The following is a 22,222-nucleotide window of genomic DNA, read 5'->3' on the forward strand; positions in this document are numbered from 1 at the left end:
TTTAAACCCTTTTTCAACAAGCTGTCCAACACTTAGGAGATTTTGGTTAATGTCAGGCACAAACAAAACATCATAAATGAGCTTTAAACCTGTTAGGCTTTCAATAGCTACTGTTCCTTTACCTTTTACTAGAATATACTCACCATTTCCAATTCTGACTTTGGAAATAGTTGTCCTATCAATCTCCCTAAAGAGATCTTGATCATATGTCATGTGGTTTGTGCAACCACTGTCCACGAGCCAGCTTTCAGAGGTGCTTCCGTTTGCAAAACATGTTGATGAAAATAGTTGCTCCTCCTGGTATTGTTCAGCTGCTACATTGGTTTCTCCCTGCTACTGCTGAGTTCTACAGATCCTTTCTATGTGTCCCTGTCTACCACATTTGTTGCATTTCACATCTGGTCTCCACCAGCATTTTTGTTGAGGATGATTTGTTTTCTTGCAATGAGGACAGGGTGGATAGGTTCCAGTTTTTTTATTGTTGTTGTTGTTTGGCTTATTGTTGTTCTTTTTGTTCTTCCTCCTTCTTGTGTTGCCTTCATTGGTCTGTGTCTTTGCTTGAAAAGCTCCTTCTACAGAACTTCCTTGCCTCATGAGTCTTCTTTGTTCCAAAGCATGTAAAGCATTTAGTAGTTCTGCCAAGGTGATACTTGACAAATCTTTTGTGTTTTCCAAATAAGAAATTGTAGCTTCATATTTTTCAGGAAGTGTGACAAAAATTTTTTGAACAACTCTTTCATCAGAAAACTCTTTACCTAGCAACCTCACCTTGTTTGCTATGGTAAGAAGTTGTTCTGCATAATCTTTTATGGTTTAAGACTCCTTCATCCTCACCATTTCAAATTCTCGAATCAGATTCATCACCTGCATATTTTTTACTCTTTCATTGCCTTGATATTCTTCCCGTAGATGCTTCCAGATTTCTGCAGTAGATTCAAGTTGCATGATTCTGGTGAGAATTAATGGTGAGATTGCAGAAAATAAGCAAGCCTTGGCCTTAGCCTTCCTCGTCTTTTTCTCCTTATGGTTTTTCATCTGTGCCACAGTTAGATTGGTTCCAAGTGGAGAAATTTCATAATCTTCCTCTATTGCTTCCCAGACATCAAGAGCCTATAGATGAACAATCATCCTGACAGCCTAAGTTTGGTAATTTTCTCCATTGAAGACTGGTGGTGCTGCCGTGAAGCTTGCTTCTTCCATTTCTGCAAGGTTTTCAGATTCAGGTTTGGTATACGGTGTTTAGGCTCACACACCTCACTGGTCCCTCAAGACAAAAAAGCTCTGATACCAAACTGTTGGAAGCAAGGGAGGTTAACACACCAAGCAACAGAGAACAGAGATATGCTGCTACTGAACTAATTTTTTTTATTTGATCATAAGACAGAATTTATACAGATTGTGTAACAGATATGACCTCAAAAAAAGCATCAAATCAAGCTACTTGTTGAACAAACAACTACCTCCCACAAAATAGCATCAGAATTTAACTTAAAAGCAAAAAACATAAAAATAGCTTCAACATTCTAGTAATCTCGTTGACTTCAATTGCATGTGGTTGACGATTTCAGCTTTTCCCTCAGCAGCTACTAAGGCATAACTCTCAACACAGACTAAACCACTGAAGCTGAATATATAGCAATGTTGAAGGAATAAAGAACCTATACAGAACTCAAGAAAGTCCTCCTGGAGCTTTGAGTGGTTCCGTTGGTGCAACTGCTTATGATCACATAATATGATAATATATTGGAATAATTAGTCGGTAAGTTTAAAAGCTCAGAGAAATGATAGAAAGGGGTTGGAGACTTCTCTATTCATGAAATGAATGAGAGTCCTTTGCGTTGCCTTGTATGTTTTTAAATCACATGCCCAACTAGGTTTTTATCATTTATCAAAAAAAAAAAAAAACACTCAAAGATTCTTTTTAATGAAAATAAAAAATGATTTTAGAGATTTTTTTTAAAAATAAAAATCAAAAAATTATTTTAAATTATATCCATGGATATTATTGATAATTTATTTATTTATTTTCATTTTCATTATCATCTTTACTTAACATTAAAATAAAAGCAAATTATCATTTTAACTTTACATTCTTATACACATTCAAACATAATAATTAAAATTATTAAATTCTTTCCTATTCAAAGAGAATAGACATGAAAACAAAATATTTATTTCTATTTCTCAAATTCATCAGCATTCTTTATTGTGAGAGCCTGGTGCCATCAACCAGTTTTCTTATCGATAGAGAATGACGTTGAATTCAACTATTTTCCATCCCTATGAGAAGTAGAGCAGTCAACAACCGGTCAATCTATTTTATGTTTGACAGGTAAATAGGTAATAATACTCCATCAATTAATAGACCAGCACTGTTTTTAGTGGAAGGGCTTTTAGAAGTGTTTTCTTCTATAACACTTTTGTAAAAACACTTTTATGATAATCTAAACATAATATAAGTACAAAAACATTTTTAATAATAATAAATTACTAAAAAAAGACATTTATTACAAAAATATATTATAATAAATCAAAAACTTTTATTACAAATAAATATATAAATATTTATATTATTAAAAAAATTAAAAAAACAAATATTTTTATGAAAAGGAAATGAAAGATGAAAATGAGAGTGAGAAGGAAGCGGAGAGTGAAAGGAAAGCAGAGGATAGGGAGAAAGGGTATTTAGGAATATATAAAAAAAAAATTGAAGTGTTTTTTTTAAGAAACACTTCCCAAATGCTTATCTAAAAAATATTGTTTTTCAAGCATTTTTCAAAATATTATCAAACACATATTCTTTACCTTAAAAACACTTAAGAGTGTTTTTAAAGTTATAAACACTTTTAAAAAGTACTGCCAAATAGATTCTAATTCTCAAATTAGAATTTTTATTGCCTATTTTATATTTGTCTTGAGCAAAAATCTCATGCATAGATAATAAAATTGATTCTACACCAAAAAAGGGAATGATGCAAAAAATCAACTAACAACTTACTAGGTGTAAGAAATTATGAGTGATTTCTCAATTGGCCTCTAAATAATCTGCTAATTATAAAAAAATAGTACACATTCACATGATAATGCATCTACTCCTTATGGTTTTATGCTGTCATATATACTTATTTTTTTATGTCCCCAATACAACACTCCCTTATACTCCTTTACGGATCACTCAAAACCTTTACCAAAGTTTCGTAATGAGATCACTAACCTTTGTTAAAACCAGAGTTAATATCAAGATATATCTTGAAAGTTTGAGGGTGTGAAGTTCAAACTTTTGATAAATGACCATGTTTTAGGGTTCATAAAAATTCAACTTTATTTTAAATAAAATATCTCTAAATTTCTAAAATCATTTTTAAAATTATGGAAAGTTTCTTAATTCTAAAACATTCCAAAAATATTTTTTAGAATTAAATATAAATTGTTATGAACTTAATTTTTAAACTTACCAAAAAACATTCAAAAAAAATTTCTTTTTAGAATCAAACATTAATTTAGAGATAAACAAAATTTTAAAACTTACCAAAAAACTATTTTTGGAGTTAAAAACATAGTATTAACCTTTTTTTTTTTTGTGTTAGTCATTCCAAAAACTTTACCAATATATGCATTTGCCTCTTATACATTCCAAAAATTCTTTTTAGAATCAACCACCAATTTAGAGATAAACATAATTTTAAAACTTATCAAAAACAATTTTTTGAGTTAAAAACATAGTAGAAACTAACTTAGAAAATATTAGAGTTGGTTTGGTTGTATAATTTAAAAACAGTTTTTTGTATTTACAAACATAAAACTTTTTAAAAAAAATTCTAACACTATTTAGTCATGATTCCCTAGAAACAATTTTTAAAAACAAAGTGAAATACGTAACAATTTATAGAAAACAAGTAAAAGTTAATTTCACTAATTTTTAAAAACAAAAGGAAAACATGAGCCTATTTGACCATGTTTTTTAAAACTTGTTTTAAAAAACCATTTTTAAGTTAAAAAATGAAAAATAATTTTTAAAAACAAGTTTTAAAAAATATGGCCAAACGGGTCCTAAAGTATTTTCTTCTTAATTTCTTGTATTGGTCATTTCAAAAACTTTATGAATCATAGATATGTGGATATCATTGTTTACTTGACTGATCTCCAAGATATTATCGTATCACCATAAGTAAAGACATATCCTGTTTGGGATCGAGCTTTATGAGAATTTAAAAGATATCCTGCATCTGCATACCCAATCAATTATGATTTTGATTCTTTTGAATAATATAAGCCCATGTCACTTGTTCCACGAAGGTATCGCAATACATGTTTAATCTCATTCCAATGCCTTCTAGTTAGGGTAGAACTATATCTTATCAACAAGTTGATAGAGAATGCTATATCTAGTCTAGTACAATTTGCAAGATATATCAGTGCACTGATTGCACTGAGATATGGCACTTTTAGACCAAGCAATTGTAGACCCTCAATTTTGTCCCTTTAGCACATGTCTTTAAAATTCGTTTTCAATGCTCCACAATAGTTCCTTGGTGGCCCATGGCTACTCATACCACTTACCTTTTTCTGAGTCACCTCGGAGATTTTGGTTGAGGGATTATTTGATCCCTTATTGTGACCCTTGGCAACCCTAATTTAGACTTAGGCTTTTCTTGTTTCTTTTTTAGGATAGCTTTTAGATACACTTGGCCCATTAGGCACCACCCTAGACCCACTTAGTCTCATCATAGGCCCGTTTAGGAACACTTGGCCCATTTGGACATTTTTACATGGATTTTGGGCTCGGCTTTTGTTTATTGGTTTATTTTTATTTTATTTTTATTTTATTTTATTTTTTTTTTAGTTTTAGTTTTATGATTACCATTCACTTTTTATTGGTTATCTTCCTCTTTATATTATTTTCCTTAACTTATTTATTATTTATTTTTATTTATTTATTTATTTATTTTTACCATTTCCTAATTTATTTACTTGCTTATCCATTCATTCAATTATTTAACTTCAAAAATTTCATATTTTTGCAAGGAAACTTACTATTGGAGTTTAAGGAAGATGGGACTCTCTTTGGAAGGTTTTGGAGGGGAATTTGAAATTGGGAAGATTGCTTTTGAATTGGAAGATTTAAAAAAGGATAAGGAGAAAAGAAGAGGGAAAATAGGAGAATTTTCCTTTTTGGAAACAAATTTAGGTCTTGAGGGGTGATATATATAGGTGAGAAAAGGAAAAGAATGGTGGGTGGAAGCACGCATTGGAGGATTGGGAGAAATTAAAAGGGATTTTTTTTAGAGAACAGGCAAGAGAGAATTTTCGGAGCAAAGGGTCGTGATATTCTTTTTGAAATAGAGAGGAACAGAGGATTTTCTAGGAGGAGCTACTTTAATGCATCAAAGACGGATTTTTTCCATAACACAGGTTAGTTTTTTTGAAAGAGTTTTCATTTTTTTTATTAGATATCTTTTTTTTTCCAATTTAATTTAGTATTAATTTATTTGTTAGTTTGGGTTGAATGAATTTGTGTGTTTTAATTTTGATTCATTATATTAGAAAAAAAGAACGATTTGATCCCTATTTAATTTTGATTGATTGCATCAGATTGAAAACATTTGAGTTTTATTTATTCATTTATTCATGCATTTGCTACTCTTTTAATTACTTGTATTCCATTTATTTATTTATTGATAAAGTTGATCCCATATTTGAAAGTTCATATTTTTAGTATTCTTTGATTTAATGTGATTCATTTTAATTAGTTTAGATACTTTTATAATTTTAGTTCGTTAATAAAATTGATTCTATATTAAAAGTTCATGTCTTTAGTTTACTTTTGATTTAGTTTAATTTATCTATTTAATTCAAATACATTTATAGTTTTAGTTCATTGATAAAATTGATTTTATGTTTGAAAGTTTGCGTTTCTAGGTTGCTTTAATTTAATTTGATTCATTATAGTTAGTTTAGATATTTTTTATAGTTTAGTTCATTAATAGAATTGTTCCCATGTTTGAAAGTTTCAGTTTTTTTTTTTTTTAGTTTGCTTTGATTTAATAATTTGTATTCATTATTTTAGGTGTTTTTATAGTTTTAGTTTATTAATAAAATTGATCCCATGTTTGGAAGTTCATATTTTTAGTATTCTTTGATTTAATGTGATTCATTTTAATTAGTTTAGATACTTTTATAATTTTAGTTCGTTAATAAAATTGATTCTATATTAAAAGTTCATGTCTTTAGTTTACTTTTGATTTAGTTTAATTCATCTATTTAATTCAAATACATTTATAGTTTTAGTTCATTGATAAAATTGATTTTATGTTTGAAAGTTTGCGTTTTTAGGTTGCTTTAATTTAATTTGATTCATTATAGTTAGTTTAGATATTTTTTATAGTTTAGTTCATTAATAGAATTGTTCCCATGTTTGAAAGTTTCAGTTTTTTTTAGTTTGCTTTGATTTAATAATTTATATTCATTATTTTAGGTGTTTTCATAGTTTTAGTTTATTAATAAGATTGATCCCATGTTTGGAAGTTCATATTTTTAGTATTCTTTGATTTAATGTGATTCATTTTAATTAGTTTAGATACTTTTATAATTTTAGTTCGTTAATAAAATTGATTCTATATTAAAAGTTCATGTCTTTAGTTTACTTTTGATTTAGTTTAATTCATCTATTTAGTTCAAATATATTTATAGTTTTAGTTCATTGATAAAATTGATTTTATGTTTGAAAGTTTGCGTTTTTAGGTTGCTTTAATTTAATTTGATTCATTATAGTTAGTTTAGATATTTTTTATAGTTTAGTTCATTAATAGAATTGTTCCCATGTTTGAAAGTTTCAGTTTTTTTTAGTTTGCTTTGATTTAATAATTTATATTCATTATTTTAGGTGTTTTCATAGTTTTAGTTTATTAATAAGATTGATCCCATGTTTGGAAGTTCATATTTTTAGTATTCTTTGATTTAATGTGATTCATTTTAATTAGTTTAGATACTTTTATTTAGTTCATTAATAAAATTGATCCCATGTTTGAAAGTTTCAGTTTTTTTTTAGTTTGCTTTGATTTAATAATTTATATTCATTATTTTAGGTGTTTTTATAGTTTTAGTTTATTAATAAAATTGATTTTATGTTTGGAAGTTCATATTTTTAGTATTCTTTGATTTAATTTGGTTCCTTTTAATTAGTTTATGTGTTTTTATAGTTTTATTTATTTATTGATAAAATTGATTCTTTATTTAAAAGTTCATGTTTTTAGTGTACTTTGATTTAATTTAATTCATCTATTTAGTTTAGACACTTTTATAATTTTTGGTTCATCAATAAAATTAATTCTATGCTTGAAAGTACATATCTTTAGTTTGCTTTGATTTAGTTTGGCTCATTTTAATTAGCTTAAGCACTTTTTATAATTGTAGTTCATTAGTAAAATTAATTCTATGTTTGAAAGTTCACGTTTTTAGTTTAATTTAGTCAAACTCGTTTTAATTAGTTTAGGTACTTCTATAATTTTAGTTCCTTACCCGAATTGATCAATTTTTAGTTTTTGTTTCGAAATCATTAATGTTAGATCCTGATCACCCTTATCTAAATTTATATGCTTTTAAAATCCTAGCGGTTAGTTCATGAATCGATACCTTGTTAGTTTGTCTAATCTATAATGCCTTGCCCGTTACTTTAGTGATCCTTCATTTAATTTGATTTTCTTTCTGAGGCTTTTGGAAACTCATGAAGATTAGCCTCTATTCTCACCTTCAATTTTCTTGGTTGTCAAAAATTCTACTTTGCGATTTTGTTCTCTTTTGTTTTGCTTGGTATTTTGATTCATACACTTTATTGCTTTCAAATTAATTCCTTTTTATATAACACTATTCTCAAAATCTTATTTCCTTAAAAACCCATTTCAAAAATTCATTTAGAGTTCTTAGAATCAAAATCTCATTTTTTTTAAAAAATAATGTGCAACCATGTTTTGATCGGTTCACATCTTTCAAATAAAATTATGGTTTTGAATAAAACACGAATCAAAGCTTGTGGTCCCAAATAAATGGGATAGTTCTAAGCTAAATTCGTGTATATCGATTGGGGAATTGGTGAAACCTCTACATAAGAAAATCTTTTCAAAATTTATTTTTGTTGCCACATTTGACACTTGTTGAAATCATGTCTATCTATTTTTTAGGAATTATATACAAGATATATGTGATAATTGATGATTCTATATACTTTGATCACTTTTGCTATGCTAATTAGATAACGAGCATGCTAGGATTTCTATATTTTATTATTTGTTATCTAATCCCTTACAACTTGAGGAAGCATGTTACAAATTATCTATGCTATCCAGGTATGTCCTCTATCACCTACTTTCTATATTATGTGAATATGCTTGTCATTGTGAAATAATGCTTATGTCTAATAATGCTTGAGTGTTCTGATATACATATTTCATTGTTTGATTATTTCTAATAAAATACATGCTGGATGATATATTGTTTAAATTAACCTTTAATGTCTTGTGATAGCGCTTAAGAAGCAGTCCAGGTACGTACCCTAAATCTTTTTTTCATGATTGTGATTAGTTTTCCTGCTAAGCATGCTATTTTTCGAAATCACTCTAGCTCACTTAAATATCCATGATTAACCATTTAATTGCCACGTTTCCCTCAACTTAGTCAGTAGAGACCTTTTTAGGGTTTAGAGGGGTGCTACCTCCTAGAGGTACCTTCCCAATAAGTAACCTGATCCCCGGACCAAGACTCGGGTTTTTCAAAGACATGCCTTTTTTCCAAAAATTATGGAGTCACATTTTAGGGTTTTTCTTTCTTGTTTTATTTTCCCTTTAAAATAAAAATAAAATAAGTGGCGACTCCAACTTTTCCAAAAATTATTTTTCACAAATAAAAAGCGAGTCTCGCCGATCAAGTGAGGACGCACGTGAAAAATGCAGGTCCACAGCAATTCTTCATTTTTTTCTTTAAGACTAAAATTTTCTTCTTTGTTCACTTCAAGTAAATGAACAACCATAAGGGAATTGAGTGGATGTGATTTGTCCATATAAAATCTTTTTAATATTTTCTTTATATATGTCAATTGATGGACTAATATGTCATTTGAACAATGCTCGATCTGCAAGCCGAGACAATATCTAGTTTTCCCCAAATCTTTCATTTCAAATTCTTTCTTTGAATAATTGGTTGTTTTTGTGAGCTCTTTAAGAGTCCCTATAAGATTTAAATCATTCACATATACTACAATTATTGCAAGCAAGCCCAATTTTAAATTTCTCAATAAGAACACATGGGCAAATTGGATTATTCACATATCCTTCTTTTAACAAATACTCACTCAAACAATTATACCACATGCGTCCAGATTGCTTTACTTCGTATAGAGATCTTTGTAGTTTGATTGAGTATATGTTTCGAAGTCTTGAATTAGTTGTTTCGAATCCTTTAGCGATTTTCATATATATATATATATATATATATATATATATATATATATATGTCAGCATCTATAAACCCATATAAATAGGTTGTAACAACATCCATGAGACGTATATCTAGTCCTTCAGATACCGTTAAACTTATTGAGTATTCAAATGTGATTGTGTCCATTATAGGGGAATAAGTTTCCTCATAGTCTATACCAAGTCTTTGAGAGAAACCTTGAGCAATAAGTCGTACTTTATATCTTATGATTTCATCATTCTCATTTCGTTTTTTCACAAAGACTCATTTATATCCAGCAAGCTTTATGTTTCCAAGTGTTTGAACTACAAGTCTAAATACCTCTCGTTTTGCTAACGAGTTTAGCTCTGTTTAGATTGTTTCTTTCTATTTTGGCCAATCATTCATTTTTCAACATTCATCCATAATTTGTGGTTCTTGATCTTCATCATTTCTCATGATGTCCATAGCCACTTGGAATGCAAATATATTATCTATGATAATCTCACTATGGTTCTTTGTTTCTCACGTGTGTCTCATTGAGATCTTTTTAGTTCTAGACACCAGTGTTTGATTAATTTGTGCCTTTTTAGGGGCTAATTGTTTATTAAGTTGGGTTTCATCATTTGACCCTTTCATATTTGTGAACTCTTCAAAAGTACCAAGCTTTTCATATGTTGTTTCTTTTTTTTTTTTTTCTAGGAATTGAATCCTTTGAGCCAATAGGTCTACCACACTTCAAGCATGTCTTAGATTCACTTGCTATGGCATTCTCCAATTGTCCTTTAGGGACATTGATTACTACTTAAAAAGTACTCTTTTATAGCTTGAAACTAATTGTTTTAAATACTTTTGAGTAGTAGTTAATACCTTTTAACTCAATTGGCACATTAAGGAACCTAGCAAGGGTTACTAATCAGTTTTGGCAAGTTTTGGTGTTTTTGGTAGCTATTTGATTATTGAAACAAGCCAAGAATGAGGGAGAATTTGGTGAAATCCATGGCAATGCAAGTTAAAGCTCAAATACATGAAGAATCCAAGCTTTAGAGCACTTCATAGCCCTTTGCCAAGCCAATCAGAGATGTAAGGAAGAAAACCAGAAGAAAAAATCCAACAACCAACATTTTCTCATAGCTATGCGAAATTTCACACACCATGCGAAACCACTTGAGGCAGCCAAAGGATTTCATACACCATGCCAAATTTCGCATGGTATGCAAAATCTTCTTGTGCACCGACTTCGTTAGACTTTTATCTTTAGATATTTTATGTAATTTCCTAGTTTCTCCTTGTAACCAACCTAGATATTTTCTTTTATATCTTTTTATATATCTTTTAGGTAGCTTATATATAAGGAGAGAGAGGGAAAGAAAGATGGAGATATATATGCTTTTTTTCATTAAACACTTAAAAATTCCCTTAGTAAGAAATATACAGAGCTTTTGCTCTGCCTTACCTTCTCATTTTGTTTTCGCCTATCTTTCTAGCCAAACAACCTCTGAGGATGATTTCTCAGGGGATGAGTGGCTAGGTTTTACATTTCTTGGAGTGAGGGAAGCTAGGTGAAGGACTCAAATGCAAAGATGGGAGTTATCCTTGCTTTAAATGAAAGTAGTTGTTAACCATTAATGATTTTTATTTTAAGGTTTAGCTTTAAATCTCTTAAAATCACCTTGAATGGCCAATACTTGGTAAGCTTTTCGCATTCCATGGATGCTTATTGCTAGATCCATGTATGTCTATTAGTTATCATTTACGAGCCATTGGAAGGTGGTTAAAGGTGAGGGTCTTTAGTGTTTGAAGCCATTAATGGGAAGCAACTATCATTTTCCATGAACCCTTTGGATCAAATCTTAATTGCTAAATACAAAACCGGTTCAGGAGATAACCATTCTTTATGTTATTGTCCCCAATGCGAGGAGAAGATCCGGAATCTCCTCATTTGCTTAAGGAACCTAATCCTAGTGACCTAACGCTCCAAGAGACCTTTTCTTTGTAGTTAACTTCACTTATTGTTTTAGCTTAACTTAAAAATCAATCTTTGCAACCACAATTCCATTTTCTTTAAAAGCTAATTTTCATAAGGAAAAGCACCATTTTATTTCCTTGACTAAAGTAAAGTCAATTGTATGATGAAAACCCATCCCTGTGGACGATCCTAGAGCCACTATACTATGTTAGCTATGCTACCCTAGTGTAAGGTGATTTTGGTTTTATAAATTTTGTTGATAACACCCATCTGAGCCAAAATCAAATGGCACGACTGCAAATGGGGACAAATCAGACTTCAATATGTGTTGGTGTATTCACAGTTGGCACGTGTGACTTTGTTACTTTCTTTATATTTGTGAAAGCATCAAGTAACTGATTTGCAAGTCCTTACAAATGAACAATCCTTTGAACTTCTAGTTCACACTATCTTGTATAGGGGATTAAGATGAGATAAGGAGGATACATACCATGTAATCTCTTGTCATTCTTCTGGAATTGACTTACCTCCCCTAATGGCGGGAAAACATTTTCATCAAAATGACAATCTACAAAGCATGCAGTAAAAACATCACCTGTGAAAGGTTCAAGATAAAGGATACTGAAAGGAGAATTAAAACCAACATATAAACCAAGTCGACATTGAGGACCTAACTTGAAATGTTGAGGTGGAGCTATGGGAACATAGACAGCACAACCAAAAATAAGTAAATGTGAAACATTTGGTTGGGAGCCTAAAGTAAGTTATAAAGGTGAGCATTCATGATTAGCTATAGGATGAATTCAAATTAAAGTGGTGGGATGAAGAATAGCATGCCCCCAAGCAGACAAAGACAATTTTATTCTCAAGAGCAGTGGTCTTGCAATTAGTTGTAAACGTTTAATAAGAGATTCAACTAATCCATTCCGAGTATGGGTATGAGCAACATGATATTCAATATTAATACCAATCGACATACAATAATCAAGTGTGGACCCTGCATTTCTCCTGTTGCATTCCCACTTGAATGGTGAGACTCACTTTTTATTTTGAAAAATGATTTTTGAAAAGTTTTTGGAGTTGCCACTTATTTTTGTTTTATTTTTACAGGAAAAAACAAAATTAAAAAAAACCCTAAAGAAAAAACAAATATGCAAAAAATCGAGTTTAGGTTTGGGGGTGAGGTTACCTATTGGGAAGGTACAGTGATAGACCGTAACACCCCTTTAAGCCCTAAAAATAGGGTCTCTACTATTTAGCTAAGGCAAGTGTGGCAATTGATCAATTGGTCATAGATACCAAATAATGATCAAAGGTGTAAAAGCAAGTCATGCATGATAACAGATAAATAAATAAATATGATCGGGTACGAAGAGTACCTTGATTACCAGCTGAGTGCTATCATGGAAGACAAGGTCAGTGCACAAATACAGAATAATTGCATGCATGTTAGAGTAGGGCAAAGTCAATCAAGCAATCAATCACAAATTTCAACCCTACCAATGCCCAATTTATTTTGTATGATTAATCCTCTAGAATTCCATTATGTTTGGAAGTATAGAATTTTATTCATACTTATTAAAAATCAAGAAAATCGGAAAAAAGGTTAAGAGTCAAAGAAAATATGGAAATGCATGTCGGAAAAGAAATATGGCAACAAACAAGTTATTAAAATTGGATTTTTGGAGTCCTAAAGATATCTAAGGATGAATATAAAGAACTAAAGAGTTAAAATTATTTGAAAATTGGAATTTTAAAAAATCAATTTTTGAAAGCAAAGATGAAGAATTAAGAAGATGAAAACATGTGGCCTTTAGGATTACATGCTGAAGGTGGCCATGCATGGGTGTAGAAGTGGGCTCAGGGAAGTGGAGGTTGGAAGTTTGGTGGAACTTTGATGTGGCATATCGAGGTGCATTCCTGTCATGTTGAGTACATGGTGCATTTATCAATTGTTCATAAACTGGTACAACTCCAGATTCTCAAGGATCTTCCACTACTTTTCAGCTTGATCTCCGCAAATTTCTTTCTCAAAACCCCAATTGCAGAAATGCCATACCACCACGATAGTCCAATAGTGTTGTTCCCACTATGTTTGCTTAAGTGGTGGTTCAATTTTGCTCCTAGCCAATTGACTATTTCCATCCTCTCACGATGTTCTATTGACTGAGTTTATGCTCTTCATGGTAGAATTGGGAATGCAAATGGCAGATTGAGTTGGGTATGTATTCATCTAATGATGAGAGGGACAAACTTTTCTTCAGTTTCAAGTTCCCACTCAAGTCTTCAATGTTTAGAGTACTACAATGCATTGTTTGATCAAAGGGTTCTAAGGACACAACAAGAATTTGAGACTTTGATGAAGGCTTTGGAAAGGTTTTGGGTGGGCATGTACGCATGGGTCACATGCACATGAGTAGGATGGAAAAAAAGTTGGTGGGAAATGTGTGGTGGATGAGGGGTTTAGACCAAAATTGCTATCTGGGTTTCCTTTGGGTGAACAAAAAAAGAAGCAAATGGTCATGCGGCAACTATAAGGTGGCCATGTTAATGAGGACAAATCATTTCATGCACGCGGAGAGGAAATGAGCAACTTGTTCAAGGAATTATGCTCTGGAGCTCCCCTAGTTTTAAGTTGGCCAACTTGGTTTCGTCATGTCTCCTTAAACCTCCAAGAAAAACAATCCAAATCATCGAATTAGGCTCCATTGACATTTTGTCCATAAACTCATTTGCCTAAACTCAGAGCATTATCTGGCTGGAAAGGTGAACCTTATAGGGGGGCTTTGTTTGCTGATTGGAGCTGATTGAGCATGCCGTGAAAGGATGATGGTGAGCTGCCTTCAAAGTCGAATAGTTCTCATTGTTGAGGGTGTTCTCTATGGGAAGAAGCTAATGTTCTACATCATTTTCATATAGGTTAATGACAACACCAAATTGAATCAAATGGTTTCGGAGAAGTCGGACAACTACAGAAACATCACGGAGTTCCATTTGTCTAAACCCAAGTACAACTGTTGAATAAGGTATCTTATAAGGCCTCACGGTGCGGCTCATGGTCATGAAAGCTATGGGATCATCCATAAGCACTTTCCTCTTAGATGTATTGCTCCAGGTTGCATTCCAGGGGCATTTCATAGATGTGACACCATTATCCAATCCCATAGATCCACAATTGGGAAATTTGGAGTGAAATCCTCGAATTTAATAACTTGGTCATATTGTGCTTGTCAGTTCTCTTCATACCGATAAACACCTTCTCTTGCAACACTTCTAGTTAAATTCGTCACACCATGATCGTCATTCAGAACACATTCATCTTCTTGCTCATAATTATCATCATTTTTTTTTTTTTTTTTTTTTGCAGATGGATGAAACCCACTCTTTATTATCATTTGATGGCATGATAGGGGAATAATGAAGGAAATAGACATAGCAATTACCAAAATCATCCAAAATTTATGAGTCTTCCACTGAATTGATTCTAACAACCCAAACCTTGTTGAGATTTTACCCATTAAGAAGAATATACATGAAAAGGCCATCATTTGGATCTTAAGGTTACTATAGGATTCAAAAGATTCTCTGAACAGAGCAATAATTTTCAAAGTAGCCTTGGAACCTCTTTCCCTCACAGATTTAGCAATGTCGTCCATCTCAACAATAGTTTTTATCATCGAGGATGCAAGTTCTAAGCAAGACCTCTTCTTGTGAGCAAAAGAAGGATAAGCAGAAGCATTATCTTTTAGTGATGTTGATATTTTAGGAGCACAATGACCCACATTACTACAACCTTGAGAGCTTTTTGGAAAATAACTGAGAGAACATTGGTCGGATGACTGAAACCTATTTAGCTTTTCTGGAATCAACTTAACAGTACCCAACTCTCTCAAAAGGATGTTAGAAGCAAAGAAATCCAAAGGGAGTGCAATAAAGACACAACAAGAAAAAATAAAGCAAAATACCCAATAAATAATAGCTCTATTTCATGGGTTGTCAATGAGCTTTAACAACTAATGGGAAGGTTCGAGTGATCTTAACACATGAATGGTGGCATAACTATCATGCAACACATACAGGTGAAACAAAGACTAAATAAACAGAAATAGGAAACAAACTTAGCATATTCAAGCATCAAAACAAAAATCCAAATATCAGAAAGAAGCATAGTCTGTGTATAAAAAAATGGTAAACCTAAAGTGTGAAATGGTCATATCTAAGCAATTCCCCTCGAGCAAATGTTGCTTGGCTTCCAGCAAGCTACAATCTCTCTTCTCTGTTCCTTGTTTCCTCATCTCTAACTCTCTGTTTGGCTCTAAATCTTCCAAAACCTCAACCCCCCAAAGAATTAGAATCTCTCTAATCTCTTAACGTCTCATGTTCGATCAATTTTCCATGGACTCATTCTTTCTCCATGCTTAACTTTCCCCATTAGAAGTTGTTTTTTTTCCTTCTCAAATGCCTAAAACTTTTCTTGTTACCCCCCAACTCACTCTCCCCACCATACTCAGCTCTCTTTCCTCATCTTAGCTCTCCCTCTCCAAAATGAGAATCCCTCATAACATATCACCCCGCAAAACGTGTCCCTGCCAACCCACTATCTATAACCAACCTACTACCAAAACCTCCTCCTACCAAGTGCCTTGACAGCTCACCACACCAAAAGAAATAACCCAACAAACCTATTTTTTTCTCTACCCCATCAATATCAAAGTCTCCTAAAACGTGGTAAAAAGGTGGCCCCCAAAATATCCAAACCTTCCAGACCCAAAATGAGGGTCTACATCAAGAAACGTTTAAGAGGATAATTCACTAGCATTATCAAGACGGATTGTCTTAATAAGATGATCAAGGAATTATGCCTTGATTCAAATTATTTGAGCAAGTAACCTGGTGAAGGCAACATTTCTAGTTGAAAGAAGACAAACATGAGACCAACGAGTTGGTGCATCAATTAAAACCATAAAATAAAGAAAAGTTCCACTTGGTGGATGAATAGGTCCACAAATATCACTTTGAATGTGTTCTAGAAAGGTCGGTGATTCATATTCAATTTTGGTAAAAGATGGTCTAATAATTAATTTGTTTTGTAAGCAAGCAACACAATTGTAATCTTTCGGCATCAAAATCTTCTAGTTCTTCAAGGGATGCCCAAAAGAATTGTTGATGATATGATGCATCATAGTTAATCCTAGATGACCAAGACGTTTCAAATCATAAAAGTTTTTAAGTCACGGAACTTTTGGTTCATGATAGTATATGACTCATTAGGTCTAATGATTGTTATATATAACCCACAAGAATAAGAAGGAAGCTTTTCTAAAATGTGTTTTTTCCCAAAGATAACTGAAATAATCTGAAGGTATTCATTACTACCATCATTCATATTTTCAATGTGATATCCATTTCGGCGAACATCCTTGAAACTAAGACGATTTCACTTGGATTTAGCATAATAAAGAGCATCATTAATGTGGATTTTAGTTCCACTAGGTAAAATAATAGTTGCTCTTCCAGAACCTTGAATCAATTCTACATGACCTGATATTGTATTAACATTAGACTTAACCAACAATAAGTTGGAAAAATATTTTTTATCACAAAGGATTGTGTGTGTTGTGGCATAATCTACAAGGCATGCATCTACATTGGGTGTCGTATGATGTATCAAGGTATGGGAGAGATCCATGTATCTTCAAGCATAAATAAAGAAAAAAAATTAAATAAGAAATAATAAAACATCCATAGGTATCCTCCGTAAGACCTTAGCTACCTAAAAAAACTATAAAAGATGAATAATAAACAATGTGTTTAATAGATGATAAAAACATAACATTTAATCATAACAAACATTTCCATCACCAATTAGATGGTCAATTTTCCCATTAGGATTTTCAAAGAAATCTGAAACATTGAAATGAGTTAGATCCACTAGGCCATCACTATCAATGAAGTTCATTTCAACTTTCTTTCCTTTTGCTTTTATTGAGGCTTGATAAAGGTCAGCCAAATGCTTTGAAGTATAATAGGTACATGACTAGTGTCCTTTCATACCACATATATAACACTTATTCTCATGAGCATGTTTACTTTGTGGTTTTATCCCCTTTTCAAGTTATGTCCTTGAATTATTCCACTTCTGGTGGTTTGAGTTGTTCTTTTTACTTTGAGAACTACTACGATGAGAAGAATTGTGTTTAGCACGACCTCGACCGCGACCACGTTCTCTACCTCTACCTCGACCTCATCATATCCACGTCCTTGTCCATGTCCAAGAGTTTGAATAGATGTGGCATTGGCTTTAGGCAATGACACAAACCCAGTAGGACGAGATTGATGGTTTTTTTTTACAGTAAAAACTCATTATTTTGTTCAGCCAAAAGAAGACATAAGATCAATTTTGAATATTTAGTGAAACGGCGCTTTTGATATTGTTGTTGCGGGAGCACATTCAAGGCATGAAAAGTCGTAAATGTTTTTTCAAGCACATCTTCTTCAGTGACTTTTTCTCAACACAATTTTAATTGTAAGCTAATTTTGAATAAGGTCGAGTTATAGTCAATAACAAACTTGAAATCTTGTAATCTCAAGTGCATCCAATCATAGCATGCCTTTGGAAGGATTATGGTCTTTCGGTGGTCATATCATTCCTTTAGATTATTCCAAATGATGAAAGGATCTTTGACTGTAAGGTATTTACCTTTTAATCTTTCATCAATTTGATAACGAAGGAATATTAAAGCTCTGGCACTATCCTACAGGGATGCGTCGTTCCCTTCTTTAATGGTATTTCCAAGATTCATCGCATCTAGATGAATTTCAGCATCCAAAACCTAAGACAAGTAGTTCTTGCCCGAAATATCGAGGGCAACAAATTCAAGCTTTGCAAGGTTTGACATTATCTAAAAACTATATATATAGAATAATATTAACCAAAAAATTATTTCAATTATTGGAATAAACTATGAATAAATTAACAAAATGCTTTAACAATATTTCAAGTAAATAATATCTAAAAATATAATAACCCAAGATTTATCAATTATAAATATGGTAAAAATGTATAAACACAAAATAGGAAAACTATATATATAGAATAATATTAACCCAAAAAATATTTCAATTATTGGAATAAACTATGAATAAATTAACAAAATGCTTTAACAATATTTCAAGTAAATAATATCTAAAAATATAATAACCCAAGATTTATCAATTATAAATATAGTAAAAATGTATAAACACAAAATAGGAATTAAAATCTAGTATATATATATTTCATAGATTTGGGCTATGATTATTTTGTCATAACAAAAATGTGCAAATTAATACATAACTTCAGGTTATGAACTATTTTTATGTAAATTTGTGCATAGCTTTAGGCTATGAACTTTCATTATGTAGATTTGTACATAGCTTCAAGTTATGAACTATTTATTTTTATAACTTTTGACTATATAATATTGTTTGGTATAACTTTGAATTATATCGTATAATTAAAAATAAATAATTAGAGATCATATACATAACTTTTAGCCATGTATTTATAATTTTATAATTTTCCTCATAACTTTTGGTTATAATGATTGCACATATTTTTTGTAACTTCTGGTTATGAATTTACCTCATAATTTATAATTTACCTCATAACTTCTAGTTATAGGGATTATAAAGGTTTTATGTATTCAAATAAAATAAGTAAAATAGAAAATCAAAAGGTAATTTTATTACTCATATAAATAAAATAGAAAATCATGATATAAGTTTATGACATACCTTTTTGTGAGAAAGAAGAGAAAAAAATCTTTTTATTTCTCTAAAAAGAAAAAAGTCTTTCTAATTTTTTACTATTTTTTTTGTTTTTTTTGCAAAGACAATTTGATAACGTGTTGTAAAACAAAGTGAAAGAAAAAAAAGAAAAATAGATTATAATGCATAGAGAGAATTGAATTGATTTCATTAGGGGTCCTTCTCTTTTATAGAGAGCCATAAAGAGATAAACATCGTTACGGATAATCATTCATAAGTTTTTACAATACTACAAATTCTCATATTTTATAACAAAACTATTTTTATTAAAACATGTTTTATTATATTTTAAATAAAAAATTAAATTGATTTGTACAAAATATTTTATTTAAGATTTAATTTCTAAAATTTTATTACAAATTTGTGGTAACAACTTTTTGCTATTAACATTAATTTATTTAATAATTAAAATTATTAAAAATTATTTTAATAATTTATCTTATCAAATTAATTTTAGTTTATAAAATATTAGAACTTTTTATATTTTAACAATTTTGAATAAATTTATATTTTTCATATTTTAAAATAAAAAGATTTAAAATTAAATAAAATTAAAAGGATAAATATAAAAAAAAAATTAAAAGTGAAGTGACAATAATTTAAAAAAAAAAAAAAGATAACTGAGATAAATATGAAAAATAAAAGGAAAATATAAAATAAAAGATTAATATAAATTTAGAATAAAAGACAAATTAGAAAAAACAAAAAAAAAAATTAGAAAAAAAAAAAAAAAAAAACTGGCCTTTTTTTTTGGCGAAATTCTCCTTTCTCACCCGCTTGACCTATAATGCGGATGTTTTGCCAAAAAAAATGGGTCAGTGATTGATATATTTGTGTTATATTGCTGTTGAAATTTCCTTTGACTAATATAAGGGTACCATTGAAAACATGTGCATTCAGATAAAGTAAAACAGTATATCTTAATTCTTTTCAGATTTAATAGATTGTTTATGTGGTAATTTGACTAGTGGTTGTCTATTATATTAATTTTTATATCATCAGCCCTTACAAATTAATAGACTAAAGTCCAGTGGTTTCATAAGTTTAATTAAAGAGCAAACTAGGCACATCAATATGAATAAATCAGACAAGAAGCCATATTCATCTCAACGCAGAGTTTGCATTATGATAACATTTAGAATCATAAAAAAACTGCAGTAAAACAATAGAAGTACATATTATTGCTTATTAGTTTAAATCAGCAGGTATGGCTACAATTTTTCCTGGCGTGTACAAAATGAAAGAAAGAAAGCTCTATACATGTAGCAAGCTAACTCATCTGTATTGATTAAAGACTAGATCATCTTATGAAGATTCTTAGTTTGAATTAGGAACTTGGAGGTAGCACAAGTGAACACCAGAAAGACTATATAGAGAGCTTATCATCCAAAGAACCAGTCCATCTCAGTGAGTAGCTCACCTATTCATTTATCTTTCTCAATTCCAAATTAATATTGCAGATTTGCATTCATCCCTTCTATATATGTCTCCGGCCTTTTTATCTTGCTGCAACTAATCAATTAGCTTTAATAGGACAATAAAGTTGCAGAATTCTGGGAATATATGAGTGATAAGTTCAATTCAGTTAAGCCTCAAACTCAATTCATCAAGGAGTTCATATTACCAAATAATACTAGACGAATAATCAAATTAAGCAGAAGATTCTTATTCATCATGCATGCTTAAGTTTTCTTGCAGACAACATCAGTAAGTAATTGTACTGTTTCAAGAAACTGCACATCATTTTATGTTCATTGTTCTAAACATTGCTTCATATCAAATCAGCCCAAGTGGAATCCATAATATTAATAGTTTTATACTATAAATTTGTGCAGCACATTCATATACATCAGCTCTTCTAAAATACTTTAGGGTTTTGTTAATGAACTAGAACTATATAGATTTCATGTATACTTCTCTGTCAAACACCCAGGTTAGATGGATCTTCTCCCAGCCCAGTACCAGCGATTGTTAATTTCTGTATGATTTTGGATGATGTTTGATGAAACTTCTGAAGAAGCCATCACACGTTTTTTCAAGGAAGTGGAAAGAAAAGGAAAAAGAGAGTGCGACAACGTTGGTCCTCGCTCGTGAGGAGAAAAATTTTCCAACATCTATTAGAAGTCTTGATATTCAGAACAAGGAAAAGTCTTGCTATTGTATGTGTCATTAATTCCGATAAGGGCTTATTCCTAGAAACCAGCTAGCAGGGATAGGGAGTTATGAGGCAGGGCCTGCTTAATATTCTATAAAGGGCTTAATGTATTGCATTTATTCATCTTTTCCCTCGTTGAATGTTGTAATCATAAAGGTCCAGGAAAGCTGCATCGTTGAATGTAGAAAAATGAAGATAGTTACATGGTAGAACTCACGATTTTGATTTTGATCAACAATGACTTTTGAAGTAAGCTATTAGTTTATAAGACTACATCTTGGCTAGTCGATAGTTGGAGATCAGAAAACAGAAATATGTATTATTAGGAACAAATAATCCAACTTATTCTCAAAATAATTTGATGAGAATAGATGCTGTAGAGCTGAGGACTAAGACTTTCAATCGGCAATATATAGATCAATAGTCATGATCTCTTATACCCAAAATTACAGGTTTGTGATCAACCATCACCATGATGATCAATTAGAAGTTATTTTCTCTAGAGGCATGTGGGGTCAATAGCATTACCAAACTGATTCCATTGGTATGAACTTGGTAAATTCATAGAGAATTTCATCAAGGAATAAACTTAATTTTCATTACCGCATAATTTGAAAACTTTGAAAATTCTTGAACTTTGAAAATTCACCTTCATCAGGCCTGTCATATACGTAGAAGAGAACATCTTTCCTTTACATAGGGCTTATTGCAAAGAAGTTAACATAACCTTTCCTTTGTATATCCCATAAAAGCCATTTTTTAGCTTTTCTTCAGTTCTCTGCGTCTTTGTATTCAGTTAATTAACAGCATGTTAGGTATAAGTCATTTTACATGCTTTTCCC

At 30.9% G+C, this 22,222-nt stretch overlaps 1 protein-coding gene across 1 annotated transcript in view; it reads left to right on the forward strand.

The window, feature by feature from the left end:
• Positions 1-272: 272 nt before the first annotated feature.
• LOC117905725 (probable L-type lectin-domain containing receptor kinase S.5) overlaps positions 273-22,222 on the forward strand; it is a 28,721-nt gene continuing 6,771 nt past the window's right edge. The window contains exons 1-3 of the mRNA XM_034818606.1: positions 273-463; positions 910-1,045; positions 1,166-1,223. Coding sequence (XP_034674497.1) covers positions 273-463; positions 910-1,045; positions 1,166-1,223 — 385 coding nt within the window. The remainder of the gene's footprint in view (positions 464-909; positions 1,046-1,165; positions 1,224-22,222) is intronic.

This window comes from Vitis riparia, chromosome 18 (assembly GCF_004353265.1).
Source record: "Vitis riparia cultivar Riparia Gloire de Montpellier isolate 1030 chromosome 18, EGFV_Vit.rip_1.0, whole genome shotgun sequence".
NCBI classification, from domain to species: Eukaryota; Viridiplantae; Streptophyta; class Magnoliopsida; order Vitales; family Vitaceae; genus Vitis; species Vitis riparia.